Source organism: Lipotes vexillifer, unplaced genomic scaffold (assembly GCF_000442215.2).
Source record: "Lipotes vexillifer unplaced genomic scaffold, Lipotes_vexillifer_v1.1 scaffold134, whole genome shotgun sequence".
NCBI lineage: Eukaryota > Metazoa > Chordata > Mammalia > Artiodactyla > Lipotidae > Lipotes > Lipotes vexillifer.
Genome location: NW_006787464.1, coordinates 609,651 through 623,033, shown reverse-complemented (window position 1 = coordinate 623,033; position 13,383 = coordinate 609,651). Strand labels below are relative to the sequence as shown.

The 13,383-nt window shown below is 42.4% G+C and overlaps 1 protein-coding gene across 1 annotated transcript in view; it reads right to left on the bottom strand.

Moving 5' to 3' along the window:
• The window catches only part of RAVER2 (ribonucleoprotein, PTB binding 2), a 141,189-nt gene that overhangs the window by 103,170 nt on the left and 24,636 nt on the right, over window positions 1-13,383 (bottom strand). Inside the window, exon 2 of the mRNA XM_007460117.1 lies at window positions 37-542. Coding sequence (XP_007460179.1) covers window positions 37-542 — 506 coding nt within the window. The remainder of the gene's footprint in view (window positions 1-36; window positions 543-13,383) is intronic.

Sequence of the window (13,383 nt, the reverse complement as noted above, 5' to 3'; positions counted from 1 at the left end):
GGGGAAGGGAGAGAGAGAGCCCGAGGAGGCCCGGGCGGGGGCGAGGCGGGCCGAGGCCGAGGAGCGGGTGGGGGGAGGCGGAGGGAGGCGGTGCCGCAGCCAGCAGCCGGCGGGCGGAAAGAGGAAACCTGAGCGCCGAGGAGGAGCCCAGAACCACCTCGCGCGAACCTCCCCCTCGAGCCCCCGGGCCCCACGCACCGGCGCGCCGGCCCCGCCCGCGGGGTCTAGGCGCCGCCACCCGGACACCTGTGCCGGCGCGGGCGGGCAGGCGAGCTCCCCTCCCTGCAAGGCCCTAGCGAAAGCCCAGGTTTGGGCTCTGGGGATGCGGCCCTTTGGCACCGGCTTTCCCGGGGGTACTCGGGCCCCAGGCGTCGGTCCCCGCGCGGCCTCCCCACGTGACACCGCAGCTGTCCCCGAGCTCCCCTCGAAACTCCCGCGCTGGGGCGGCTCCGGGGCTGCAGACGCGAATTCAGCCTCCCCAAACCCGGGGAGGCCCCTGCCCGCTCCGGACGGTGACCCTTCTCTGCTCAAGATGTGCTCGTCTGGCAGAGAAGTTTGAGTTTGCCATGAAAAATAAAATTTGAGGTTTTCTAGGGAGTACAGAAAGGCAAGAATTCTGGAGGCAATTTTATATATTTGAAAAAACCTGATAGCAAAGTATTTTCCTAGCTGTGTCTACGAGAAAGCCTGTGCCCTTGACCCGTCCCTCCGTTTCTTTTGTACGTTTCCTAAAATGTAAAACCTTGATGCTTGCATATGCAGCATATAAAGGGGTGCCGAAACAAAGACTAAAATGGAAGAGGAACTGTGGCAGAGGGTTGGCGTAAACGCTACTTGGAACATTATTTTAATTGAAACTTTGAGGGAGAGTTACACTGTAGAGCTAAGTCACAATGATGTTATCAGATCAAACAATTGGGCAGCCTTTGACTGGCACAAGCCCAAATGACTATGAGTAAAGAGAAACATGCATCTTAAGTGTGTAGCATGCAAATACACCCTCCAAAAAAAAAAAAAAAAAAAGCCTGTTTAACATGTTATTCCGCTGGGGGAAAATATTTTCAGTAAATGTCACCAAAAAGTAAAACCAAAAAAGATTTTTAAAAAACATACTATGTATTCAGTACCTACCTTGTGCCCCCATGTACTTCTAAGTACTTTACGAATGTTTCATTTACTCTTCACAATAATTCAATTAGGTAGTTTTTATTTTCTTCACTTTACAAGTGAAGAAATAGAGGCAGGTTGCTTAATTCTAAAGCCCAACGCTCTTCATAACGTAAAAAGACTCATCTGTCATCTCTCCATCACAAAATGACTACTGATATTCCTGCACTTATTCTCTGCCAACAGATACTTGTTATCATTAAAATGATTCTGCACTGCACCCATGTTCATAGGAGCACTATTGTCAATAGCCAAAGGGTAGAAACAACCTGAAAGGTCTATCTACCGATGGATAAACTATAGTATATGCATACAATGGAGTATTGTTCAGCTATATAAAAAAAAAAAAAATCAAGTACTGATACAAGGTGGATAAATCTCCAAAACATTATGCTAAATGAAAGAAATCAGACACAAAAGGTCACGTGTTACATGATTCCATTTACATGAAATATTCCCAAATAAGTAAATCCATAGAGACAGAACATAGGCTGGTAGTTACCAGGGATTGGGGGAGGGGGGGAATGAGAAGCAACTGCTTAATGGATACAGGTTTCGTTTTGAGGTGATGAAAATGTTTTGGAATTGGACAGAGGTGGCAGTTGCCCAATACTGTGAAAGTACTAAGTAGACACTGAATAGTTCAGTGTAAAATGATTAATTACATCACATGAGTTTCATCTCATAAAAAAATGTAAATGATATTTTACAGTGCACAACTTTATTACTTGCTTTTTACAGCATATTTTCAGAGCCTCTTTCTATGCCAAGATAATTGAACATCATTTTTCATGGCTGAATATTATTCTATTGTGATAATTACCATAATTTACATAACTAATTGCCTAGTATTAGACATCTTTATTGTACACCACACTGAGATTAATACCCTTGTGTCCATATTTGCGTATTTGTAATTCTTCCATAGAGTGAAGAATTAGAAGCAAAATGTCTTCACAAGAAAAAGTATATCTGAAGATTTTTGATGTGTATTTCCAAACTACCTTCCTCAGTTTTCCCCATCACAAACATTGCTTGTTTCCCTGCTTGCATCCATGATAATTTGATATCAAAATAATATCTTTTTTCTAAATTTTATTTTATTTTTGGTTGTGTTGGGTCTTTGTTGCTGTGCACAGGCTTCTCATTGCGGTGGCTTCTCTTGTTGAGGAGCACGGGCTCTAGGCTCGAGGGCTTCAGTAGTTGTGGCACGCAGGCTCAGTAGTTGTGGCTCACAGGCTTAGTTGCTCCACGGCATGAGGGATCTTACCAGACCAGGGATTGAACACGTGTCCCCTGCATTGGGAGGTGGATTCTCAACCACTGCGCCACCAGGGAAGTCCCAAAATAATGTCTTATTTTGGTTTTAAATTTTGTTCCTTGTGGGACCTTAGTTCCCCCACCAGGGACTGTTGAACCCAGTTCCTTGGTAGTGAGAGTGCAGAGTACTAACCACTGGATGGCCAGGGAATTCCTAAATTTTATTCCTTTGATTAAAAGTTATGAGTTGTGGGCTTCCCTGGTGGCGCAGTGGTTGAGAGTCCGCCTGCTGATGCAGGGAACACGGGTTCGTGCCCCGGTCTTGGAAGATCCCACATGCGGCGGGGCGGCTGGGCCCGTGAGCCAGGCCGCTGAGCCTGCACGTCCAGAGCCTGTGCTCCACAACGGGAGAGGCCTGCGTGCAGCAAAAAAAATAATAATAATAAAACTAAAAAAAAAAAAAAGTTATGAGTTGTGAGCTCCAATCAAGCGCTGTTCTGTAGAGCTGAGAGACTTTAAGAAGTATATTCTTTAAAGTGGGCAAGAAGCGTGAATAGGCTTAGCATATGCTCTGACCTTGAGTCAGTCATTAAGTCTGAGAACATATATTTATCTAAATGAGCACCGTTTTCTTGACAAACGTTTTGAAATGTCTCTTGTGTGCTGGACAATATATATAAAGGCACTAAGAACACAGCAATAATAAAATAAGGTTTCTGTATGATAGGGGCTCAGTCTTGTTGGGAAAAATTATACAAGAATTATAATTAAATGTGATAAATTCGCAAACAAACATCAGGAGCAGCTGGAAAACAGTGATCTGGGTCTAATTTTAGTGATTTGGCTTTTGCTGAAAATATTTCTCAAATTGCTTTTTTGGTATTGACTTCAGAAGTTATGGCAAATACTTCTGCATAGTTTCTGTGGTAATGAATGCTCACCTCTTAGAGATGGGTTTGATTTTTTCAACTACTTAAAATTATTTGAAGCCAAGTCTGGTGAATGAATCAGGTGTTGATGATGCTCTTGGGATTATAATTATGTAATTGTGTTTTTTTTGGTCCCAAGTGGGATATGATTTCAATGTTATCATGTTATTAAACCAATTTTATTAAGTGGCTACTTGGAATTGATCCCACTCCTTGAACGATATTGCTGTGTCCTGTAGGGTGGTGGCTTTAAAACTTTTTTGACCCAAACCAGTGGGAAATATATACCATAGTGGGAAATATATTTTATATTACAAGCCAGTAAACATACATACATACAACTGAAACAGAGATTTCACAGAACAATATACCCTTCCATGTTGCAGAATACTGTAGTATTTTTTAAAATTGTATTCTATTCCATTTTTTAAAAAATTGCTGGGGTGAGGGGGCAGGTGACACTAAATTGATTTCATGTGCCACTAATGAGTCCTAATTGATATTTTGATAAACACTGCTCCAGGTTTCAAATCAACTATCTTTCCTCATTACTTTGACTCAGTTGTTTGCCAGAAATTCAGGGAAATAATAGAATCTGTTGATTTTAAATTATTTAACTGAATTGATTATTAGTGGCACATAAAAGAAACAGATGGAAATTGCAAAGATTTGGAAATGCTGTTATAATTCCAAAAAGTTCCTCTCATTCCAGGTTTTAGCCTGACTTTAAATAGCACCTTCTGTGGTAAATTTAAGGAACCTTCTAATCTGAACCTGCAGTGGAGTACAATTATCAAGCTGCAACGTATTTACCAATGCCCACAGGTAATTATCATGAGCTACATAATTACCTTGTTCTTAAAACAGGAGCTATGTGCTCACTTTTGCCTTTATTTTCAAAATTATTGGTGGCTATTTCTGTCTATTTTTAAATCTGATTTCAAGTCACTGCTTTAGTCTGGCATAAAAGGCAAACCCAGGTAGAAGAGGAGTATCAGAGGCTCTTAAGCAGGGAAATTACATGATCAGACTTAGCTTTTTAAAAAATAATTCTGACAATAATGGAGAGAATGAATTTAGCAGGTCTCATGTTGGGGAGACCAACTGGAAATCTTTTGAGACAAAGTGAAAACATTTGAGGGCTTATATTGGAGAATAATAATAACAAAAACAAGTGGATTAAGCTTTCCATAGGTTACCTAAGTAACCTATGTGTATTAAGCGTATAGAGCTTTACATGGGTTACCTAAGCTTTTATTATTTTTTCCTTTGTATTCTTAAATTTTAAAACCAATAATCAACTTGTGATATAGGTAGTACGTACCTATTAATTAATGAGGAATGAAAGGCAGAGAGGGTCACCTGTCCAAAGTCACACAGTAGGCAGGGACCCCAGGATTCCAATGCAAATCCATCTGCTTTGGAGCCCAGGCATGTAAACTGGTGTAATTGTAGCTGGAGGAGGGGCTGGATTTATAAGAATTTTCTGAGAGAAACACAGTGGGGCAAAGATCCAGTGATGGAGAGAGCAGGACCTGGAGTTAAAATACCTGGATTCAATTCTGTGTAACTAGAGTGAGCTATTTAAAGCATGGGAGAATAATTCAAATACGCCAAGCCTCAGACTCTTCATCTCTAAAACAGAAATAATAACAGCCCCCCATAAGGCTATTCTTAAAGGCCATCATGAGGATTAGATGAGGTAATAAATATAAAGGGCTTAGTAGAGTGCTTAACTCAAGGGCAGATAAAAAGGCAGCCATAATAATAATAAATAATTATTTTTTAAAATCTTGGTGTCTCATTGGATGTTGGCAAAGAGAAAGAAGTTAAGAATAGCATGCTTTCTAATATGAGAAATTAGATGGGCGTGATACTGCAGCTGAAAGGGGGAACAGTTTAGGAAGTAAAGATAAGCCCGATTTAGACATATAGATAAAAAAGCCAGTCGACAGACTAAAACTTGTAAGAGAACTAGGTAGTTTAAAACTGAGGCTGGGGGCTTCCCTGGTGGCACAGTGGTTGGGGGTCTGCCTGCCGACGCGGGGGACACCGGTTTGTGCCCCGGTCCGGGAAGATCCCACATGCCGCGGAGCGGCTGGGCCCGTGAGCCATGGCCGCTGAGCCTGCGCGTCCGGAGCCTGTGCTCCGCAACGGAAGAGGCCACAACAGTGAGAGGCCCGCGTACCGCAAAAAAAAAAAAAAAAAAAACCAGACTGGATGAGATCACTCAGGCTGAGTGTGCAGACTGAAAGAGAAGTCCAAGAAATAGGACCTCAGGGAACAACATTCAAAGGCCAGAAGGAAAAACAGTGGAAGGTACTTGGTAGTCCTGTTAGACTTTGTTTATATTACTTATGTGCCCAGCCCAAGAAAAGAGAGGCAGGTAAAAATGAAAAAGGTATCAGGCAAAAATAGTTGGATGACATTAGGTATAGCTCCCTATATTCCTATCTCCAGTTACCTTAGGCCATTCTCTAGCTTCTGAATCATTCTCTAGCACCAGCTCTCCCTTATAGCTTCTACCACACCCCCTCCTCGGCTCCTTGTCTTCACAGTATTGACCTTGGTTGTTTTTTGACTTCCTTCTTGGATCACAAGCTGAACCTGCTCACAACTCACTGCTTTCTGCTACTGACCTTGCATTCCATGACACACCAGCTGTAAAAGAAACCCCAAATCAGAAAGAAGAAACAAAACAGATTGAAAATGAACTCTAGAGAGGCTTCAGGGAAGCAGAGAAATCAAAATGTTTCAAAAAGGAGAATGGTCAACATGTCAATGCAGCAGAGAGGACAAATAGAATGAGGACTGAAAACGATTTCACATTTGGGAAGCTCCTGGTGTCTTTGAATGAGAGCAACTGCAAGAAAGCAGTAGGGACAAGAGACAAATCTATGAAAATGAATTGATGAGATAAACTTTATACCCTCTAATTTTCTCCATGAAGCAGAAAGGAGATCATCCTCCGATAGTGAGAAGATTTTAAGGTTAAAATTTATAGTCCAGGGGGCTTCCCTGTTGGCGCAGTGGTTGGGAGTCCGCCTGCCGATGCAGGGGACGTGGGTTCGTGCCCCGGTCCGGGAAGGTCCCACATGCCGTGGAGCGGCTGGGCCCGTGAGCCATGGCCGCTGAGCCTGCGCGTCCGGAGCCTGTGCTCCGCAGAGGGAGAGGCCCGAGTACCGCAAAAAAAAAAAAAAAAAAAAAAAAAAAAAAAAAAAAAATTTATAGTCCACACAGGTGATTTACATATATTTCATTCTCACAGCCACTGTTTGGAGTTGGTATTATTGTCCCTGTGTCATACAATAGGCAACTGACATAGTGAATTTAAGTCATACAGCTGATATTAGGCAAATTTAGAACTCACCCCAGATCTGTCTCCAAATTCTGTGCTTTTCTTACTGCATTCAGATTTAGAGTAGCCACCGAGAGGAACATGAAAGTGTTGAGACAGTAATAATAGTGGTAGTATTATAAATACTATTACTTATATATAAATATGTAATAATGAGTAAATAATGAGTAATAACAATGAGTAAAATGGATCAGATGATGGTAGTGCTGATGATAACAGAGAAATTAATGCTTCTACTCCAAATTTAACTGCAAGTAATAGACTCATATCAAACTTTATGCCATAAAACACAGTGGCAGGACTTCCCTGCTGGCGCAGTGGTTAAAAATCCATCTGCCAATGCAGGGGACATGGGTTCGAGCCCTGGTCCAGGAAGATCCCACATGCCACGGAGCAACTAAGCTCATGCACCACAACTACTGAGCCTGCGCTCTAGAGCCCACGAGCCACAACTACTGAGCCTGAGCATTTAGAGCCCACACTCCGCAACAAGAGAAGCCACTGCAATGAGAAGCCCGCGCACCACAACGAAGAGTAGCCCGTGCTCGTCACAACTAGAGAAAGCCTGCGTGCAGCAACAAAGACCCAACACAGCCAAAAATAAATAAATAAGTAAATAAATTTATTAAAAAATAATAAATTTTAAAAATAAATTAAAGAAAGAAAACAGTGCCTATGAGTACCTACAGCTAAATGATGTTACTTAATACAAATTACTTTTCTTAGTTTTAATATAGCCACAAAATATCATTTATAAAGTTTCCTTTTGTTACGTCTAAACATATCTTTAAAATATTTATAAACTCTTACTATAATTTAGATTTATTTTTATTTCAAAATTATGAAAGTTAATTTGAAAGTTGTTAGTATGTAAACTACAAACATTTCCCTTGAACCTTGAATTGTATTAAATAATACAAAAAGAATTGTATTCTTTGCCGTTGAAGTTAAGATTCTTTTGGCACTCTGCTTGCTGAATTATGGAAGGCTAAGGAAGTCGTATACTTTCTGTCAAAAATGTAATTTTAAAAAATGGTTGCTATAAAATTATAGAAAAAGCCATGAAACAGGCAGCGTGAATATTTGAAAGATAATATATATAAAGTATAACCCAGCTATCTGGCAGGGAAATAAATCTTTTAAAATTATTATTAAGTTTTTGTGTAGAATGGAGGAACTTACCATTTAAGTAAGTGACATTTAAAAATTCATTTTGTTGAAAATCTTATTAAAGTGCATGTGTACGTATTAAAGGAGTACGTATTTACCTCATAAAACAGATGATATTCAACATGAATTATCCTTTTTGTGATGATTTCAATAATAGAGTGATTGCCCTCTAGGCATACTGAAGATTATAGGATGATTTCCTCCTGTATTAAATGGTCCCATAAAGCTACACCTTCTTAATTTTTATGTCTGCTTTTCATAGATTTTTTTGTCTCCTTCCTTGTCAATGCTCATTTCCCATGGCAGCCTGTATACTTGCATGGACTCATTCATGCCTATGGTAACATTACCAGCCCACCAAACCCATATACATGTAAACAAAGGTAAATTCGCACATGCCCATGCTTATCCACTAAGCCCCTTGCTGGCTCCCATTCTATTTTCCATGTGGCCTCCTGGCCTTGGCTTCTTTTCTTCCTGCTCCTGCCACTTAGACTTGATTGTGGAGGTGTGCCACTCAGCTCTCCCTTCAATTAATGTGTGAACTGTAGCTGGCTGACAACTTCCAACTAGCCACTGCACCTCCAGGTCTGCAGCATTCCCACTGAGGCCATTTTTCCTCCCCAGAAGTCTCCCAGCCAATGACTAAACGCAGTGGGGTACTATAGCCAGGCAATTCCTGCTTCCTACAGATTCCTCTAGTGGGTAGTCTTTGCCCCGGATGCCCCAATCACCTGGCCAAGACTTTCTCAGAGCTGTACAGTGGCAGCCTGGGGCTCTTCCTACTGAATCTTCTCTCCTTCCCTCTCTCCTTTCACAAGTGTCTGACCTGCTTTGTGGTTTCAAGTCTCTCCTACCTACTCTTGTTCCCCTCCCCTTTATGCCTCACAGATGTTGCCCCAATACATCTTTTCCACAGCTAATTTTGGCTTGGTGTCTGCTAGGCAGGAAACCTAACTGACACAGTCAGTAAAACATGGAGCAAGAAAGCAGTCAATAAAATTAGGTTTGAGGACTGTTTACTCATACTTGGCCTGCAAGTAGGACCTCATTCTGGGTGCAATGTAGGGAATGGGTAGTCCTTGGCAAAAGGCAGCCCCACAATTGCTGAAGATGTCACTGATGATGACCTGGGAGTATGTTCTGGGAGAGGGGAACAGCTTTGCTAGTTTGAAGATGCAGGCATTTGAAAGATATGGGGAGAATAATGCCTACAAGTGCAGTTGTGTTGGCTGGTTATTCCAAAGTTCTACTGATGCCCTACAGAGCGTTAATGAGAAACTGAGAAGTAATGACACAGTAACAGGCACAGTGTGAGAGACAGAGCACTTGTTTGACTTGGAACATTTTCTTGGAAAATGGGATTTGACACCATTACAAGGAACCTCCTCTGCCCAGGGGAAGGGGCAAACTCACTGTAGGGGAGTCTGGCTCTTAGAAGCCCAGAAAAGGTGGTGGCCATGCTGACGTGGAAATGCCTGAGTTGCCATGGCAGATAGTAGAGGAAGGAATAAAAAGGCTGTGGGAAGGGGTGAATCATAAAGGATTCATAGCGTGAGACCAGAGGACTCATCAGAAGATTATGTTTCCACAGCAGAGCCCAGACAACACATCGTTCTCCAAGGCCATCAGGAATGCACTGGTGAGAGAGACACCAGCATCATTAAAAGCTCAGTGGTGGCTCTCCATACAGGCCAGGGATGAAGCTGTCACAAATTTGAGCTTGTTAATAGCAACAGGGATGATCGCACTACAAAATAACAGAAACCACATAACCAAGCCAATAGAAGCCAGGGGGCAACCATTATTATAACTACCAGCAAGACTGGAATAGCTGGTGGTTAAGGGGGCCTGACCAACAGGAAGGTACAGAAATGGCTAACAGAATCTGGCATCCCTAAGGGCAACATAGAAGTGCAAGCGATGAGAGCGCCATTTAACATCTATAATCAGAAACAGGCAAGAACAGAAAAACAGGAGGATAAGGGTAGTTGCACCAATAAAAATTCATGATTCATTACTGGACCTGAGACAATTTTCAGACCCAGAATGCAGTGACTGTGAGATGGTTGTGTCTCAAGGAGGAAAAAGCCTGCAAGACCATGACAAGTATTACCTATAAGGGTTTCCCCAGTCCCGCCCTAAAGGGACCTACAGCCATATATGTGGATGACTACGCACTTGAAAAAGGAAAACCACACATATTGAGGACTTTGAACATATTTTCAAAGCTGACGTTGATATCAGAAAGCCTAAAGTGTCCTCAGGATCCCCTGTTAGAGTTGGGACCCAGTAACATAAGCAGTCTGGCTGAAGTCCAGCTTATGGTGGGTCCACTGGGTCCGTGAACTCAGTTGAGGATCATTTCACCCATCTTGGTGAAAAATTAAGGTTCACATTCATGGCAGTTTGACTCACTTAGGAACTTGGCTAGCTGGGTAAGAACCATTATATTGGGGAAAGCCAAAAGAAAGCCTCTGAAACTACTACTTTCCCAAGCCAAGGATAGTGAATCAAAAATAATATTGCATTCCAGAAATGGAGGCAGAGATTAGTACCACTGAGATGGTTAGCTTTATGTGTCAACTTGGCTGGGCTGTGGTGCCTGGATATTTGGTCAAACATTATTCTAGATATTTCAGGGTATTTTTGGATAAGATTTCGATTTAAATCAGTAGGCTTAAGTGGAGGTGATTGCCCTCCATAATGTGGATGGGCTTCATCCATTCAGCTGAAAACTGATGATAGAACAAAAAGCTGATCTCCCCTGAGCAAGCGGGAATTATGCCGGTAGACTGCCTTTGGACTTCCTCTGTAACATCTGCTCTTCTTGGTTTGTCAGATGACTGCCTTTGGACTAGAACTTGGTCCTGAGTCTTCAGCCTGCTGAGCTCCTCCATCAGATTTTGGATTTCCAAGCCTCCACAATCACATTAGCCAAATAAATCTCTTTAAATTTTTTTTAAAAATTAATTTTAAAATGTATTTATTAAAATACATTTATTAAAAATAAGTCTATGTATGTATGTATGTATGTATGTATGTATGTATCTATCATCATCTATCGATTTTCTCTTGGTTCTGTTACTCTGGAGAACCCTAATACAATCACCATTAAAGATTTAAAGGATGCATGGTGGTAGTCCATATCCTATCTCTATTTAACTCACCAGTCTGACACCTACAGAAACCACATGGATCCTGGAGAATGACTACAGATTTCCATAATCTCAACCAAGTCGTAGCTTCATTGCAGTTGCTGTGCCAGACTTGTTGATGGTAAAGCTGATCGTGAAGCCCTCAATTGTGTCATATGCAGCTATTGATCTGATTGCATTCTTTTCTATACCAATCAGAAAAAAAGGATCAGAAATAGTTCACTTTGACATGGAATGGACAACAAGATTCACTTATGGTTTTGCTTCAGGGCTGTGTTAACTCTCCGGACTCTGTCATAACATAGTTCAAAGAGTCTATATCATCACATTGATCCAAAGCATTAGTGGTATGATGCTGATCTGGCAGGACAAGTAAAAGTTGGGTTTTGTGCTGGAGGCCTTGGTAAGGTATGTGAACATCAGAATGTGGGAGATAAAAACTCATAGCTTCAGGGACCTGCCACTTCAGGAAAGTTTTTGAGTCCCTTGACCAGGGGCAAGCCAGGACATCTCCTCTAAAGTAAAAACAAATGCTGCACCTTATATCTCCTGGGGCAAACAAGGAAGCACAACACCTGGTGGATTTCTTTGGGCTCAGGAGGCAAACTGCTCTACACCTAACACTAGAAGTGTATTAATTATATTCCAGCCTGTAGACCTCGTGACATGGAAGGCTATCAGCTTTGAGGAGAAACTGGGGCATAAAAGAGCTTTGCAGCAAGTGTAGCCTGTAGCTCAAACATTCCTACTCCTGGAATTTGAGAGATGAGGTCTGCAGTGGAAACATGTGGACGAACATATGGGAATGGACATGAAGTGTGAAGATTTTTGTCTTACAATACTCAGCAGAGAGCATCTACCTTGGAAAAGGCACTGAAGAACCAACTAGTTAAAATTACTTGACTAGTCAATGTTAGCCAGCTTTCATCATTGGCCATCCCAGAGGTGACACAATGGGCACATGAATAAAATTGCTATGGTATCAAAGATGGTGTCTATGTAGGGGCCCACACAGCATGAATATCTACCTACTAGGGTCAATCTAACTACTGCTGCCTCAGAATATCCAACCTATCAGCAACAGAGGACAACACTGAGTCCTGATCTGGCACTAGTCCTCAGGGAGACCAACAGCCACTTGGTGTCATTGAGCTCATCTGTTCAGGAAGTGCCAGCAGTTCATCCTCGCAGCAATAGGTACCTATTCTAGATCTGGGTTTGTGTCTTCTGCCTGAAGAGCCTCACTATCCAGGGCACACACAATGCTTGATTCATGGGCATGAATTTCCACCCTGCATAGCATCTGGCCAGGGAAACCATTTCACAGTCAAGGAGCTGCAAGACTGGGCCCTTGACCGTGGAAGCCAGTGATCTCTCATCATCATTAAGTAGCCAGCCTGATAGAATGTTGGAATAGCTGACTAAAGCACAGCCGAAATACAAACTCAAAGGCAATTCTCTGCAAGGGTAGGTGACATCATTCAGGATACAGTATATACATTAAATCAGGATACAGTATATACATTAAATCAGAGACCCCTATGTGCCACTGGGTCTCCAAATGAAAGAATATACAGGCACAGGAATCCAAGGGTAGAGGCTGTTGTGGTCCACTTATCATTACTCTCTATGACACTGGAGGACATTTTGCTTCCTGTCCCTACAACTCTGACCTCAGAGGGGGTGAGGTTCTCAAGCATACTCTTGCCAGGGGGACAGCCATGGTTCGACTTAATTATAGGCTATGGCTGCTGCCTGAGCATTTGGGCTCCTTGTATCCAGTAACCAGCAGGCAAGAAGAGAACTCACCATCTTCACCAGGGTAGCAGACTCAGAACAACCGGAGGAAGTAGGCTGCATTTCAACAAGGTGATCCATTTAGATGCCTGTTGATAAATTTCCTGACCATTAGAACCATGAATGGACATGTGTAGCAATGTTGGCCTGAGAAGGTATGATTTCCACAGAATCAATTCCCTCAGGAATGAAGGTTTGGGTCATACCATCAGATAAGCCACCAGGAACAACAGAGATGAGTTGAGGGTGAGGGGAATTCAGAGGGAGTGGGGAGACTGGGAATACCAGTTCCAGCTGAAATCAGCTACAGCATCTTGGGGTATAGTTTATCCCCCTAATCTCCCTCTTGAAAGTTTCATCGCAGGAAGAGAGGCTCACAGGAGCCATGGAAGAGCTGTTCCCCAAACATGTGGAAAAGTGTAAGCTGTGAGGCGTGAGGGGTGGGCCAGAGCAGCCGTGCGTGTCTGCCACTCAAATCTCCCTTCCAAACAACCTGCTGTAAGGAGTGTGGTCGGCTGACCATCTCTAGCTGCTGCATTTTTTT